General features: G+C 42.9%; 1 protein-coding gene across 2 annotated transcripts; it reads left to right on the top strand.

The window, feature by feature from the left end:
- The first annotated feature begins 1,519 nt into the window (after positions 1–1,519).
- ppp1caa (protein phosphatase 1, catalytic subunit, alpha isozyme a) lies at positions 1,520–16,141 on the top strand. Of its 2 annotated transcripts, none has more exons than XM_021625557.2 (8): positions 1,520–1,678; positions 1,957–2,067; positions 10,979–11,110; positions 11,380–11,610; positions 11,712–11,816; positions 12,099–12,322; positions 12,925–13,059; positions 13,246–16,141. In XM_021625557.2, the coding sequence occupies exons 2-8, from the start codon at positions 2,013–2,015 to the stop codon at positions 13,360–13,362; spliced, it is 999 nt and encodes a 332-aa protein (XP_021481232.1). In that variant the 5' UTR covers positions 1,520–1,678; positions 1,957–2,012; the 3' UTR covers positions 13,363–16,141. The 2 variants fall into 2 exon arrangements, with proteins under 2 accessions (XP_021481232.1, XP_021481233.1); XM_021625558.2 differs by having other exon boundaries at positions 1,526–1,678; positions 1,960–2,067.
- The last annotated feature ends 1,597 nt before the right edge of the window (positions 16,142–17,738 follow it).

Raw genomic sequence — 17,738 nt, 5'->3', positions numbered from 1 at the left:
GTGAGAATTATGCTGAAAAAGAAAGGAAATGATTGCCCACTTCATCCATATGATATTTTTGTAAAAAAGTAGTGCGTACTTCCAGTAATTAGCTACACCGCTACATTTCAAAAAAGTTATTCAATACTGAAAACACTACCTAGAATCAAATTGAGTTCAACTACCTACAAGCTACTGCAAAATTAGGTTCACTACCCTGTCATACTTTATTTGGATAGTCTGGATAGTCATACTGACAACAAACTATCTGTTGATAAGAAACTGCTTGCTAAGGTTAGAGTTAGGTTTAGAATAAGAGTTAGGGTAAGGGTTAGGGCTTGGGATAGGGTTATTAAGTTTAGGGTTAGGATAAGGATTCAGTTTGGGGTTAGGGCTAGGCCTAGTAGATAGTTGAGATGTTACGGATAGTCTGAAGAACATCTACAGATGGACTATAAAGTGTTACCCACTACCCACTACATGAAAAAATGAAAACAAAGGATATGTGAGTGAAAGATAAATTGTTTATTTTTGGTTGTATAGACTGAAGACATGAACAACAATAACTGCAGAGGTCTCTCAATACCATCATGAAACCATGAATCATTTGGAGTTCACACGTTTAGGCTCTGATTCATAGTAAACATGTAGCCTATGATTCACCGTGAATTCAGTCAAAGTCACCCCCTCCCCTAACCCTACCTATATCATAAGGCACAGAACTCACAATGTCCCACCGCATGCCCCACACCCCCAAGGAAAAGTTTTGCCCATACCTCTGTCGAAACTGTCTGACGAATAGGAACACAGTGAGGTGAGGGATGGATTTGGAAACCGGTAAAGAACAAGTAAGGAGGAGGATTGTGTAATAGTGACCTGTAATGGAGGAACGTGAATTTGTGGAGATTATGGGAAGGAATTAGGAATGTCGGGAAAGAGATGAATTAGGGTTGCACAACATCCACATATTACCTTCCCACAAAGTTATACACACGACACACTAAACTACTACATTATTTGAATAATCTGTGTAGTGATAGGGCAAAAACCAAGACTGAGTTTGGGAAACCCTGGACTCTACCCTAATGCAAAATATGCCTTACACTTTTAACTTCTAACACACGGTGGCAGTCCTTGCCGGTACCAACCCCGTTGACGTCGGTTTCCACTAGGTAGCACAGTCACAAAGTAGAAATGGACTATACCGTAAAAATTCTTGAAAACATGCTTTTTGGTCTTAATTTGGGGTTAGGGTTGCGTATACGGTTAGCAGTGTGGTTATGGTAAAGGCTAGGTCTAAAATCACATTTTAAGAAGATACATTGTAGAAATAGGCGGAGTTTCTGACTTTGTAGCTGTGGTAGTTCTTTATACCTCAGTAGTGGTAACTAGTGACGACCGTTGATGTCATCCGTAAAACAGCTGGGTGGGGCACCACTGTGTGACGGATGTACAATGTATCCAATGGAAAACGACAACATGGGTTCAAAATCAAGCAGTGACCCAATCATCATTGAGTAAATCTAAAACTCGCCTTAGTATCAACCCCCTGTCTTCTCGCTTCCCCTGAACAACACGGCCCTTTTTAAGTTCAGTGGGGGAAGAGAAAGGGGGAATCTGAAATACGAAGACAAAAAGACACTAAAGAGACCTGAAAGGGCCCTGTCTTCTACACGGGAAGACTATTGTCAAATCAAAGGTTGATTATATGTTAACATTTCGTATTTGCATCATTCATTATTGGCTAGCTATAACTAAAGCGGGTAGTAGCTTGGTTTGTTAGCGAACTAACATCGGCTAGCTAGCTTGAACTAACTAGCTAGCTAACCCATTTAGCCAGCTAGCTACAACACGGAAGAGAAAGTAAAGCCAAATTACATTTTTTTCCCCTCAATTTGACATAACAAAATATAAGCTGAAATAAGCTGCCTAGTTGTTTGTTTAACTTGATCGGTACTTGTTTTTGTCTCATCGAAGAAGCAACACGAAACGAAGGTCTTGACTGCCTGAACCACGACAAAAAAATAAGTAAAATGGCGGAGCCGGACAAATTAAACATCGACTCCATAATACAGCGTCTTCTGGAAGGTGAGGATTTGCACTTAACTAGGAATCAAGCCACTTAATTTGATTAATTACGAATCATTTGCTATTTGGATTTTTGTATTTTCAAAGAAGCGTCGGAATTCTAACGATGTCTGGTGTATGTTAGCGTAGTTAGCAGGCTTAACGTCAAGTTAGCTGTTCTCTTTGAAAACGACTTGTCCGGGTTAGAGCGCGAGATAACGTTACCTACTAGGTCTACGAACTAGTAGGGCAAATGAGAGATGGCTGGTTTGCTGCTTCAATCGTTATCACTCGTCCTGAAGTGCCCATTTTGTTCTATTATTAGTATTAATGGCAAATCATTATTAAGATGACAAACACCGCTATTTTACGATGATCCCTCTAGCTAGCTACTGTAACGTTAAATATGTTCCGTGTCCTGTCTAGTGTATGCTGTTATAAAAATGAATGCAAAGCTAGCCAGTAACGTCGGTTAGTAGGTTTTGTGTACCATTTATTACTGTTTCCTGCAGCCAATCTTTCCATAATGTCATTTTTTTGTTTGCCAGTATTTAGCTAGCTATGTCTAGCACACATCGGCTATACTGTAGCCTAGGCAGACGATGGTACAGATCTAGCGCCCATGTACTATCGTCTAGGTTGGATGTGCATTCCCGGTATTACGCTGGTGTCCCCCTATGGATCGGCTTGTACATTAAACATCCCCCATTCAAGGGAAATATGCTTACTTTATTTTTGAAACACAATTTTTTATATGTTTGGACGATCTACTATGTTGCACACCATGTTCAACCAAGAATGTGCAATATCCAAAATTGTCCGAAAAGACAAATAGTTTCATGAAGAAAGTATGCATATTTTCAGTTTGATGCATTTGCAGCCTGAATGGAGGATGCTGTATGTAGGAGTAGGCCCATTATAATTCATGCCAGGATGAGGGAGAAGCATACTTAAGCATGTTTTTCAGGGCTGCGAATGCAATTATCATGTGCTGAAAGCGTGCTGGCTGAAGTAATAACTTGCTTTTATTGTTTAAATGCAAGCTACAGTGGGTTTAGCCATATCATTAGTGGTTGGTTACACAGAGTGGAGGGCCCCAATGGGTCACACTGGCTTTCATTCGGTGCAATTGTTTCCACCATGATAACGTACTACTGTGATACTCCAAATTCCATGGACAGGAAACATCAGTGCCCTGGTTTTAAAGGGAATATCCAGATTTTGGTTTGTTTTTCATTGGCCAAGTAGCTTATAGCAGGACTGAAAGTTGTGCATACTGTGAACACTAGAGGTGGAAACATTATGGCACATTACATTCTCTGCGATCTTAGTAGATTTGTAATGAAGTGTTGCTTCCGTCCCTCTCCTTGCCCCAAGGACCCTCTGAACACAGCCAACTGTCACCCAAGAAGCATCATTACATATAGCTCCACAACAGCAGTGTCCCTTTAAGTGCTAGGGAAACAACTACTTCAAGCTCTGAGCCAGCACTAGTTAGCGGTGCTGGCTAGTAGTAATTGAACACTACTAGCTAACTAGCTAGATATTTCATATCGGCTACAGAAGCATGAATAGTAGAAATATGGGCTGTCTTGGGGAATGAGAGGGACAGTGTTGTTTGCAAGTAGCAGGCCTAATGTCTCGCTTTCTCTTGGGTTTTTACTCTGAGCACGTCTTTTGTTGTGGGGAGTTTATGGATGTATTGATGAATTAAAACGATTCCGCTAACCGTGCTTCTGATTGTGACCACCACACCACTCTTGGAGTATTGTGGAGGTTAATGACTGTTGAATAATATATATGGACATTGGGGCAAAAAAGTATTTAGTCAGCCACCAGTTCTCCCACTTAAAAAGATGAGAGGCCTGTAATTTTCATCATGGTACACTTCAACTATGACAGACAAAATGAGAAAACATTTTCCAGAAAATCACATTGTAGGATTTTTAATGAATTTATTTGCAAATTATGGTGGAAAATAAGTATTTGGTCACCTACAAACAAGCAAGATTTCTGGCTCTCACAGACCTGTAACTTCTTCTTTAAGAGGCTCCTCAGTCCTCCACTCGTTACCTGTATTAATGGCTCCTGTTTGAACTTGGTATCAGTATAAAAGACACCTGTCCACAACCTCAAACAGTCACACTCCAAACTCCACTATGGCCAAGACCAAAGAGCTGTGAAAGGACACCAGAAACAAAATTGTAGATCTGCACCAGGCTGGGAAGACTGAATCTGCAATAGGTAAGCAGCTTGGTTTGAAGAAATCAACTGAGGGAGCGATTATTAGGAAATGGAAGACATACAAGACCACTGATAATCTCCCTCGATCTGGGGCTCCACGCAAGATCTCACCCCGTGGGGTCAAAATGATCACAAGAACGGTGAGCAAAAATCCCAGAACCACATGGGGGGACCTAGTGAATGACCTGCAGAGAGCTGGGACCAAAGTAACAAAGCCTACCATCAGTAACACACTACGCCGCCAGGGACTCAAATCCTGCAGTGCCAAACGTGTCCCCCTGCATAAGCCAGTACATGTCCAGGTCCGTCTGAAGTTTGCTAGAGAGCATTTGGATGATCCAGAAGAAGATTGGGAGAAAGTCATATGGTCAGATGAAACCAAAATATAACTTTTTGGTAAAAACTCAACTCGTCGTGTTGAGGACAAAGAATGCAGAGTTGCATCCAAAGAACACCATACCTACTGTGAAGCATGAGGGGTGGAAACATCATGCTTTGGGGCTGTTTTTCTGCAAAGGGACCAGGATGACTGATCCGTGTAAAGGAAAGAATGAATGGGGCCATGTATCGTGAGATTTTGAGTGAAAACCTCCTTCCATCAGCAAGGGCATTGAAGATGAAACGTGGCTGGGTCTTTCAGCATGACAATGATCCCAAACACACTGCCCGGGCAACGAAGGAGTGGCTTCGTAAGAAGCATTTCAAAGTCCTGGAGTGGCCTAGCCAGACTCCAGATCTCAACCCCATAGAAAATCTTTGGAGGGAGTTGAAAGTCTGTGTTGCCCAGCAACAGCCCCAAAACATCACTGCTCTAGAGGAGATCTGCATGGAGGAATGGGCCAAAATACCAGCAACAGTGTGTGAAAACCTTGTGAAGACTTACAGAAAACGTTTGACCTCAGTCATTGCCAACAAAGGGTATATAACAAAGTATTGAGAAACTTTTTATTGACCAAATACTTATTTTCCACCATAATTTGCAAATAAATTCATTAAAAATCCTACAATGTGATTTTCTGGATTTTTTTCCCCTCATTTTGTCTGTCATAGTTGAAGTGTACCTATGATGAACATTACAAGCCTCATCTTTTTAAGTGGGATTGCTTGCACAATTGGTGGCTGACAAAATACTTTTTTGCCCCACTGTAGGTGTTAGTGTTTGGTGCATGGGAGAAGCTGTCTATACCACACAGGTTTGCCCTCACACAGGTTTGCCCTCAGTCCTGGCCACTCCTTAGATTTATGATGGCTTCTATAGTAAGATATGAGACTTTGGGGGGCAGAAGCAATCTTATGATCTGTATGATAAATGTTGCGTATTGGGAGACCTGAGGCTGTCAGACCATCATAAACCCCTCAGCTACTAAATCTGCAAGGGCCTTCTGCTGTAATGAGCACAGTGGCTGAGCCAGACATGAGCTTCTGCTGGCCTGGGAACAGTTCAGAAAACAGGAAGTGGGGCATTCTGCTGCTTTTGGAACTTGTCTAGTTAGATTTTAAAAATGTCTCTCTCCAAGTCTGGTCTAACTGGTTTAAAAGTCACGTCAGGTGTTCAAACCCCTGGATCTGCTGTTTTGTTCTTCCCATTTTGAAATCTATTGATCTAGATGTATACAGATTATTACTTTATCAATTTATAGGCTATCACTTATTTCTTTTTTGACAATTATTGACTCTAATGGTACTGCAGTTAACCTAGACATTTTCCCATGTCTGTTTTCTCAGTGTTATCGCTCCTCTACATCATGGTAATAGCGGTGCATCATGTTGTAGGGCTCCACCACAGATGGAACAATAATCCAGACATTTCATCGGATGTGTAAGTGTGAAGCATCCGATGAAGCTACCTAATATGGTGATGAGAGAGCGTCCAGTGGCCGGCAGTGAGACAAGATGGAACGAGATGGATTTTTGCAGACATCGTGATAATTTTCTCCTTGATGAAACATATGACCTCAACACAGTTTTCTGTTCTCAAAGCTAGAATCCGTTATGAAGAGTGGACTAAGTTTGGGAGATTTTACCCGTTGTCATAGTAAAACAATTAAAATTTTGTTTAGAAGGAGTGCAAGGGCAAATTGAATTATTGCACACACACTTCAGAGTAGGTGTTCCTTAACGGAAATATGCAGATACATGCTAGAACGCGCCAATAGGACCTCTCTAGCTCTTGCTTGGCTCTGCCCACTCCTTGCTTGTTCTGCCCACTATGACTCATTTGTTCCCGATGGAAACGCCAGGCTGTGGTCTATCTTGGGTTAGTTATACAAAATCTTTGGCTCTACCATGTTGTCTGTCTCCAACTGTTTGAATAACATACTAGCCTGTCCACTTTGTTTCCCACAATGAAATCAGGTATGGGGACTGTGGATCGGTCTCTGTTCGTACGTTAGTAAAAACGCCATCTCAGACAGCACTGGCCTGAGTTTGTTGAAACTTGGGTGAATGATGACACTGATTGGCCCAAGGCAGGAGCTATAGTAATTAACTGAAATTTGTGAGTCACACCAGAGAGGAAGAGGTGAAGCGAGAGTGATAGCTGGGCCCAAAATCTGTCTTCTCCAGCAGATGGTGTTTTTATATTTTTCGCTCGTCGACTGAGGTGTTTTTGCGTGGAGGTCAATGCTCTATCTTGGCCAGGTCGCAGTTGTAAATGAGAACTTTTTCTCAACTAGCTTACCTGGTTAAATAAAGGTGAATAAAAAAAATTGGTGTCCATATGAATGATTCTGTTGTACCAAACCTCAAATGCAAATAGCCAGTTGAAACTGCTTGTTGTCATGGAGAAAGGTAATCTATCAACTTTGTTGTTAGGGGGAGGGGCCTGGTGTGTGTGAATGGGAAGGTGCACACAGCACTGGAGTAAAAAGACAAGCAGACATAAAAGCTCATAAAAACGGGAGAACGTTATTCTTGAGATGCATGTGTTTGGAATTTCGCTTTAAAATGCACATTCAAATGAATTAGATATATCGCTCAGCCCTAGCACCCTTCTGACTTTGACTGTGGCTCTTGATGGCTGGAAGTGTTGTGGAAATCGTGTTCTACTCTGTCCATGATAAGGTTGTCTGACAAGTTCAGCAAAATAATAAAAAAACAGCTGTAGTATATGGCAGTATATAGAGGACCTTTTTTTCTCTTGCGGTGTAGCAACTCATTCATTACAAGGCAGAGTGTTTGCCTCTGTTGTGAGAGTTGTCATAATTAGCCTAACACGTCATGTATGGCATTTTCTAAATTAGTTTTGAAGTCTTGGCCAGTCCATAAACCATCACCTGTGTCTTTTTGTCCATCCAATCCTGCTGTATTTCTATGATGTAGAGACAGGCCAAGGTAACTGCCTTCTGGTTGCTTAATCACTCTTTTGACAGAGAATGGTGACTGACTACCATCGACCTTTAGCTGCACCATGTACACCGTAACACACGGGCCAGCCTGGTGACAATGTTTGCAAACCAGTTAAATGTGGTGACGGTGTGACTAGTTTCAATGGGATTAACCATCAGCCTCCTGGCCTGTACATCTGAACGGTCAGTCCAGGCCGCTACTACCACCTCCTGTCATCATCTATGAGGATGTCCATATCATCCATGGACATATCAGGAGGGGAATCTGAAGCCAGCCAACTGTTGATTCCCAACGGCTTTCCTATTGTGCTTGTCCAACTTTTTCTTTTCTATCCCGTGACCAGCAAAGCAGAAATCCCTTTGTCTGACCCCCTCCCCATCCCCCACTCCCCTTCTCTAAGCTCACTGTTGCCATTGGCCATGTGGCTAACTTTAGAGTAAGCTCTGTCATGGCTTAGCCGACCCTAATCCAGGTTTAAAGTGACAAGCAGCACTACCCTATTTATACCCACATTTCACTCTTTAGGGCCAAGGCCTGTGTTACTGCCCTAGCATGACACTGCTCATTTAGATCTATTGCTGAGGTCCTACCTGGAAGTCCTCGTCCGTTTCCATCCTCCGTTTTCAGAACAAATGTGTGTGCCCCTCTCCCACTGCCTGTGATTTTATTAGGGCAGAATATATTTTTGTGAGAGCACTACACTGAACAAAAATATTAATGCAACATGTAACAATTTCTAAGATTTGACAGTTACAGCTCAAATAAGGAAATTCATTATGCCCTAATCTATGGGTTTCAAATGATTAGGAATACACATGCATCTGTTGGTCACAAATACCTTACAAAAAAGGTAGGGGCATGGATCAGAAAACCAGTCAGTATCTTGTGACATCTCCTTCACATAGTTGGGCGGCAGGTAGCTCAGTGGTTAGAGCGTTGGGCCAGTAACTGAAAGGTTGCTGGTTCGAATCCCCAAGCCGAATGTTGTCCCACAACTCTTCAATGGCTGTGTGAAGTTGCTGGATTTTAGCGGGAACTGGAACACGCTGTCGTACACGTCGATCTAGAGCATCCCATGCTTGTTGGGTGACATGTCTGAGTATGCAGGTCGTGGAAGAACTGGGACATTTTCAGCTTCCAGGAATTGTGCACAGATCCTTGCGACAAGGGGCCGTCCATTATTATGAAACATGAGGTGATGTCGGCGGATGAATGACACGACAATGAGCCTTACGAGCTCGTCACGGTTTCTCTGTGCATTCAAATTGCCATCGATTACAATGCAAATGTTTGTTGTTCGTATCTAATGCCAGCCCATACCGTAACATTGACATCAACAAAATGCTCGCTTATACAACGTGGTATGCAGTTGTCAGTACGTCCAACTGGCCTCAAATTTTCTAAAACAATGTTGGAGGCGGCTTATGGTAGAGAAATGAACATGACATTCTCTGGCAACAGCTCTGGTGGACATTCCTGCAGTCGATTGCCCTCTCCCTCAACTTGAGACATCTGTGGCATTGTGTTGTGTGATAACTGCATGTTCTCTAGTTTGGTATTTGGCAAGGTCAGCAACGTTCAGTTTGAGCTGTTAGAGTTTTGACAAGTGTTCAATTAACCCCGGTGTGTGTTTTTGTAAAGAACACTGTCTGCACCCAGCTTGTAAAGCAGAATGTCACTGAAGGGTTTCAGGCAATTTTATTGTTCTGCTCTCTTAAGTGTGTCTAACCCATTTATCTTCAGCAAATACAGTACCAGGTGCATGATAGAGCACAACAAGTGTCTATGGTTGAATATTAGAAGGTTTTCTGTTGATGCTTGTTTGTCATTGCCTAGTTCTCCTGTGATGGTTTATAGAGCGCTGGCATTGGACTTTTCACCTGCACCTAGGGAAGACAGCAGAACGTGCAGGAAAGGGGGTGGAATTGATTATGTGACACAAACAACCCTGATGCGCATTCTTGCACAAGTCCCCCATACATCATGAGTCACTGGAATACACTTACTACATGCTCCGTTATATCCTTGCCTGGAGCTTGTCATGCAAACAGGATTTCTGAATAATACAGTCCTACTGTTGTATTTGTTTGACTAGATGTGCTGTTGTAGTGATCCCTTGCAGCTATAGTGAAGGTTCTAGTTTGGAAGGAGTATTGAGATTGAAGTAGGAGCCTCATCCAGCTGATCATATTAAACCTGTACTTGACCTGCAGCGCCACAAAAGCCTCAAGCTGCCCTGCAAATCATGCCAACATACTTAAGAGTATTTGCTGCTCCAGGGCTACAATGGTGCGATAACATTAAACATTTTACCAATTTGTGGCTCCAGTAGAGCTGATCACCTGTCTGTGTTGATCATTGAACACTCATATCAGTTACACTGTGGATTTGCACCTCTGCTTGATGAACATGTAACACACATGTAACACTTACACAGCCACAGGGTGGGTTTTCCTTTTCCTGGTAGAATATGTGTGAATGTCATAACTAGCTACTGTACTCAACAAACACGTAAGATTCTTGAGATCCAGAGCAGAGTTAGGGGACAGCCTGCCTCAGGAAGATGCTCAGCTCAGCACTGTGCATGTGTCCCTTGTGAGATGACCACATCTCAGACCAGCCTGCTTAGCTCTGCCGTGTGGTCAGAGGCGGCCTAGCAACGTTTGCTGTCAGTTCACAGGCTCTATGCTACCAGACTGCATGCGGTGTACTTGTAACCAGAGAGCTCTGAAGTTGGCCATAAATGATATGTTTATTTAATTGTGATTTAGGCCTACTTTGATTTGAAGGGCTGTGTATTTGATCCTTGTTTGAGTCGTACAGTGTGAGATTCGCTGCTTATGCCCCTTTCCATTGCAGCCTCTCTGTCCTGGTTACATCAGCAGACAGGCAGGTGGTGTGTTCATACGTGCTTCTGGGGCTGGGTGCACACTGCACACATTTGTTCAGACACATAGCCAGGCCTGTACCTTCTGCTGGTACTCAGTTCAACACTGCCATCATCATCCCCTAGTCTTGAGTGCTCAGAAACAAAGACCCCAACACCCTTTTCATTTAGGTTTCACGCTCTGTAACCTTGAGATTCTCACATCAAATAGTTCATCCTCCTGGCTTATGCTGTGTGAGCAGATTCACCTTGGCTCTGCAGTATGCTCAGGGTTGTGCTGTCAGCGGGGCCCGTGATATTGATTGGTTTCTCTGCTCTGGTGCGCTGTGTGTTAGATCTGTGGCTGTGCTATTTGTGTATGTGTTGTTTCCATGGTCTTGGCCTAGCATGTTTGTTCCAACAAGCGCAACGTCAGTCCTCACTCTGTTTGCTCTGTCTTTCTCTCCCTTCCAGTTAAGGGCTCTCGGCCAGGCAAGAACGTTCAGCTGACAGAGAACGAGATCCGTGGCCTTTGCCTCAAGTCTCGCGAAATCTTCCTCAGCCAGCCAATCCTGCTCGAGCTTGAGGCACCACTCAAGATCTGCGGTGAGTCATATTGGATAAGTTATGATGGCTGAAATTGGTTTCATAGTAATTAATGTCAGTGTAGCAAAGCAGCTGCGCCTCCCTGACACAACTGATAGTGAAAGCTCCAAGGTTTCATAACACGACTGATTGTCTGATTTACTGTAGAATTCTAATCTCTAATTGCCTTTGCTATCTCAGTCCAACGGCCTGTATACACACATAGATCTAATGTAGTCGGGGAGGGTGTGGTAGTGACTGACTGGCCACCTCTGTGCTGCCCCCTGCAGGTGACGTCCATGGTCAGTACTACGACCTGCTGCGGCTGTTTGAGTACGGAGGTTTCCCCCCGGAGAGCAACTACCTGTTCCTAGGGGACTACGTGGACCGGGGGAAGCAGTCCCTGGAGACCATCTGCTTGCTTCTGGCCTACAAGGTCAAATACCCAGAGAACTTCTTCTTGCTGCGCGGCAACCACGAGTGTGCCTCCATTAACCGTATCTATGGCTTTTATGACGAGTGTAAGTGCCGAGACGAGAAGCTGGAACACATGCTTAACAACAGGAGACCGGAACACACACAGAGTATTAACCATTTAGTAATGCCCCTTGCTCCTCTTTAGGTAAGAGACGGTATAACATCAAGCTGTGGAAGACGTTCACAGACTGCTTCAACTGTTTACCCGTGGCTGCCATTGTAGATGAGAAGATCTTCTGCTGCCATGGAGGTGGGTGGTGTATGCTTGCATGATCTGTGTGTGTGGGTCTTTCCCCTGTGGGCCTTATCAATAAGCACTTGGTGGCCCCATGATTGTTTGGATTAACCACTCCCCTTAAGTGTTTGTAGTGGAAGATGACTCAAGTGTATACATTATACATTTGATAAGAGGTGGTAGTTATCAAGGTGTGATTTCAGAACTTCCTGTTCTTGGTGGTAGAAGACAGTATCATGGCAGTCAGCATTCATTTGTATGGTGATGTAATGTTTCTGTGTGCTATGCTCTGTCCAGGCCTCTCTCCAGACCTCCAGTCCATGGAGCAGGTGCGCAGAGTGATGCGACCCACAGATGTGCCTGACCAGGGCCTGCTGTGTGACCTGCTTTGGGCCGACCCAGACAAAGATGTCCTGGGCTGGGGCGAGAATGACCGCGGGGTCTCTTTCACATTCGGGGCAGACGTGGTGGCCAAATTTCTGCACAAACACGACATGGACCTTATATGCAGGGCACATCAGGTAATGGCTTAGCTCAGTGGTTTAGAGTTTTGGATGGGGGTTGGGGGCTGGGAAGAGAGTATTTTGCAGGACACTGTCAGACGAATGGTAGGTTTGGAAGAATAGAGGGATTTTGTTATTAATCAGGGAAATCAGATGATCAAGGGTCATTGCACCTACATAAAATATTGAAGCACTTTTTTAAAGCTGGAATCTTTAATTGGTAACACTGCCATGTCTGTTTGGGATATTACAACAACAAAGAAGTTGTAAACAACAAACCCTACTTTTCCTCTCTGACATCATTGCACGCTGGATAGAACAGAAGAATATGTACTGCAATTCTTTTGGTCCATGCTGCCGAAGACGACGACTCCGTTTCACAACACAAACAACAACAAAGGTGCTGGGGTGAACAGTGGCTCTGTTTCCCCTGATGCGGATTCCATCTTTAAAGCGTGTCATTTTGTGTTTTTACTGGCGATGGCGGTTGTGTTCATTTAAGATGGTAACTCCTCTGTTTGAAATGTACTGATGGCCCTGCAGTTGTTGGTTATCCACTCCTGGTATTTTTCCTGTTTTATTTTTCATTGCGTTCTTACCTCTTTCATTCCTGTCCTCAGGTGGTAGAAGACGGTTACGAGTTCTTTGCAAAGAGACAGCTTGTTACTCTGTTCTCTGCCCCTAACTACTGTGGAGAGTTTGATAATGCCGGTGCCATGATGAGTGTGGATGAGACCCTCATGTGTTCCTTTCAGGTGTGTACTCCTCTGCTTTTCTCTCTGCTCCTTTTCTCTCTCCTTCAGTCTGGGTGTTCCTGTCCGTCAGTCTAGATTTTTAAGCTCTGCCAGTCCCCTGTCTTACCTGTTACGTGCTGCAGTGTTCAGTCTGTAGGAGTATATGTATATTTATAGCTGTCTAAAAAAAGCCTCTCTATTCCTCAGATTCTCAAGCCAGCGGATAAGAAGCTCTACTCTTATGGTGGAGGTGGAGGAATGGGATCTGGACGCCCCGTCACCCCACCACGGAATTCCGCCAAAGGCGGAAAGGCCAAGAAATAACACCCACTGGACACCCCCCTCCCTGAACCAAGCACCCCCCCCCCCCCCATACTCTTTCTCTACCTCCCTACTTTTCCCCTCATCACCAAACAGCAACAAAGCAGACAGTACCTAGGGTTCGGTCCTCTTTTTCTCTGATACTGTTTTTAACTGTTTGAGTGTATGTATGTCCGTGTGTCTGAAAGAGAGGTTTATTGTATTCTGTTTGTATGTCCTTCCTTTCCCCTGCTCTGTTCTCCTGTCACTTTGTAGATGAAATTGGTCCTTCCTTTCAGTGATGTAAATGCACACCTGGGGGGGAGGAGGGGAAAGGAGCCTTTACTGTTTGTTAGGGCCCTGCACTGTTTTGATGCTCAACACAAGCTTTTGTACATCCTGTTAGAGAGGTGTGTATGGAATGGGGTCAATCTGCATGGTCAAATGGTAACAACGGCACACACCACACACTGAGAGCACAGGTGGATATGTGCAGATGGACCCTTTTAGTTTATGGATTCACAAAGATCAAGAAGCGGACACGTTTATTTTTTTTCTCTCCCAAAAACCAATGATTTGAAAACGCAATCATGGATGTGAAATAGTTTGGCTTTTCTGTTTTTTTTGTTGTTTTTTTGTAGATGCATAAAAAAAGGTTTGAATCCTTGAGTTTTAGTTTATTTGGAAGCCGATGATTAATAAAGAACCATTTATTTAAAATATCCCATCACACTGTTCATTATGCTCACCTCACCATTGCTTTGATATTTGTTTATATATTAAATTCCTCTAACCCACATGTCGAACTCATTCCACAAAGGGTTGCATTTCCATGGGTTTTTGCTCCACCCTTGTACTTGGTGGATGAATTAAGGTCACTAAATAGTAATGAATTTCAGGGATCCCGAGTGGTGCAGTCTAAGGCACTGCATCTCGGTGCTAGAGGAGTCACTACAGTCCCTGGTCCGATTCCAGGCTGTATCACAACCAGCCGTGAGTGGGAGTCCCATAGGGCGGCGCACAATTGGCCCAGTGTCGTCTGGGTTAGTGTTTGGCCGGGGTAGGACGTCATTGTAAAGAATTTGTTCTTAACTGACTTGCCTAGTTACATTTGGCCCTCCATTCAATGAGTTTGACACCTCTGCTCTACCCCCTTTGTCATTCCCACTTGCTCTTCTCTTGTCTGAACGGTATCGAACGCTTTGTTCAGAGTGGGATGTTGGCATAAGTTGCTGGCTCTAAGAAATACACAGCATTTTGGGGGCTTTTGCTTAGCCATTTTCTATCATCCCCTTTCCTTAAAGTGTGTTCTCCTTGCCCCTATCCTTTAAACACGGTCAATGTTCATCTCTCTGGTTCTCACCCCCCCCATCTTCCATATTCTGTCTCCCATTTTGCTCAGTAGTTTCCCTCTGGGTTCTGAGTAGTCAAAGAATGTCATACCTCAATTCTCACCCCACTTTGCATCTGGCCCCCACCCCTTACTCAGCTCATGTTTTTCTCTTCTCTTTTATATTTAAAGGTGTGTAACAACTTGCCAGACAGCATTAATGCTCATTTCCTGTGCTGGGTTCTTTCTCACATTTTAGTAGCTAGCTCATATCGGCTTCTAGTGCTCTCTCCTCTCCACTAGGTGGTGCATTTCATACAACACTCACCATTGCGTCATCTCACTGAAGACGGGATCAGGAGTACTGTACATTCAATGCGACCCCAACAGTGCTGAGTGCATTCATGGTGCATAGGCGGCAGTATGTTTTTTAAAGAGCACATGGCTCAAGGTTTTTTGGCTTTGTAGTTTATAAAGAAAAGTGATCATATTGTGAGACCAAGGAGTGTTGGTTTTAATGACATGTTATGATCTATTGACCAGAGGAAGTGTTATTTGCTGTTAGATAAGGATATTGAATGCTTGATATACAATATGTTACATGGAAAGGTAATACGCTTGTTTTTAAAAGAGCTGTAATATTAGAGAACATTTTGGGTTGGAAAACTTTTTTGCTGATCAAATAACAGTTTGTTTCAAGTTGTCGGAACTGTCAATGGCTTGTTTTCTGGCAAGGCTTTAAGATAATGATTCAGAGCTGTAATGTAGATCATCTGCAATTTTTTGAAAATATGCATTTTGGAAACAAGCTTTGCTTACATGCTTTAGGCAGTAGGGTAGAGCAATGCCTCAACTTGAAGATAAATTGTTTTGGGGATCATTGCAGGTCTTTGTATTGCTGTTCTGAATGATACTTCCAATTTCACCCGACCCTACTCTGTTCATAGCAGGGTAAACGTTCTGCTTGTAATGTTGGTCAGATCATTAATTTGCTAAAATCATTAAGACATCACCAACAATCTACTGTAACTATCGATATCAATCTTATTTCTTTTGAACTTTTATTTCAAGGACTAGGGCAATATAGATATTGTGATAATGTAAAACGTTTTTATTTTATTTTAACCAATCAGGGACGTTTTTCCTTAATGCACTGTCGCTGGAGGCAATACAAGGCCACGTTCAGTTGCCAAACGTTGTCGAACGTTGCAGATAGAAATGCCATGAATAGAGCTGATGCGTTCGTATTCTATATGTCAGAGGCGTTTGTTCTACATAGCCTATTTCTATCCGAACGTATCAAAACGTTAAGTCCTGCTGAACGCGCCCCAGGCTAGAAAAGCTCAAATATAAATGAATCAAAAACGTTAAATAAAAATAAAATGATGTTTTATTTTTATGTAATTTGTTTTCCAACCAATCACAAATCCTGTCTCTGTTACCGGGTAGAAAATAAAAAATAGTGAATTTGTACTTTGTCTGTTTTTGTCTTGAAGATGATACAATATGGAAGTTTTGCTCGAGTGTTGGCTGTAAGGTTTGTATGCATGATGTGCAACATAACCTTTTGCTCATGGGTGTGGGGAGGTTGGACCCCCTTCTGAAGAAGTACTTTCTGGACAATATTACATTTTTGTCTCAAGAAACGGCCAATATTCCATAATGGAACTTTAAATGAGCCATGGTTTGTGTATAATGTAAAATAAATTGACGCTATAGGCCACTAATGTTGAATTACCCATATTGTGATACATACTACATATTGTATGTTTGAGATTACATTTAAATGGGCGCCATCTAGTGTATACAACAACGTATGCAGTTCATCTATAGGAAATCATTTACAGTAAAATTATATTATAGGGAGAAATAGGCGGAGCATGAATGCACGTTTCTATTTTGCACATTGCCCTATCAATTCTGATCATATAAAACAGCTGAACCAAATCTCAAATCAATAGCAGACAAAGCGCAACTGGAACGGAGTCAGGTCAGCCTTGTTGAGTTGTTTGAGCTAAGATATAATTCAAACTGAAAATGGATCCTTGTGATTGCTCAAAAAGTAAGTTTGCCTAATGGAATTGATCTCTAAATTCTGAATTGACCTGAACGGGTACAATGGATTTTATATAGATTTGCAATGCAGGTGACCCTTATTAATTTAGTAGTTGACGTGTTTTGTTTACAGCTGGACGCTGCAGTTGCGGTGGACTCTGCAAGTCTACAAATTGCGGATGTGCCACGAAAAGTAAGTATGTGTTGATCCGTTTGAGCTCGGAACAAGAATTGTTTCACCCACAGTAACTTCTGCTAAATGTGTGATCTATAAAACTTGATCAAGTGCAATCCGTCGAAGGAAAGCAAGGCTAACTGATGGAGCTGGAGAAATGTACACATTGACTGCGCTATGGGTTGTAAATGACTGACTATCCATGAATATGTAGTTATACTCCAATATTTTAAACATTTTATGTTGGTTTCTGATGGAATATGCGTACGACAGTTAAATGCATAATGCCCTTAGTTTAAGTTAAATTCTTAACGAATCAATGGGTACATGTCGAATTTGTCAATGGCTATAACAAGTGCAGATTGCTTATTTTTTTTACTTTACAGTTTAGTTGTGAACAATTGGTAGCCACGTCTTCGACAGACTGGACATCCCAAACTAAGGATTCGAAAAGAGATTTGCGTTCGTTAGCCAGGTGCCCGGAGACGCGCACGGCAAAGTCGGCTCAAAGTGACGTAATTATGCGCGTGGAGTAATGAGTAGGATTGCCTTCACGTGCAATAGTAATATCTATATTTTGCCTTCCCTATGAACACAACTAGTTTGCAAATTCGGTGCGGTGCAGATTAATGACTGTTCGATTTGCGAACCGCGTCCTCCCGCACCACCTTTGCCCATTCACATCAAGAGCCATAAACTGTGCCCCGCTGCTCGGCATAATCAAATCCGCCCAGTGTCAACGCGCAACCCACCATTGAGATTTAAGATCGAAATTGACTACCCTAGTGTCCCTTAAAAGCATGGGTTCCCAGACTCGGTCCTGGGTGCACGCGTTGATAT

Source organism: Oncorhynchus mykiss, chromosome 12 (genome assembly GCF_013265735.2).
Source record: "Oncorhynchus mykiss isolate Arlee chromosome 12, USDA_OmykA_1.1, whole genome shotgun sequence".
Lineage (NCBI taxonomy): Eukaryota > Metazoa > Chordata > Actinopteri > Salmoniformes > Salmonidae > Oncorhynchus > Oncorhynchus mykiss.
This window is presented reverse-complemented; position numbering and strand designations above follow the sequence as displayed.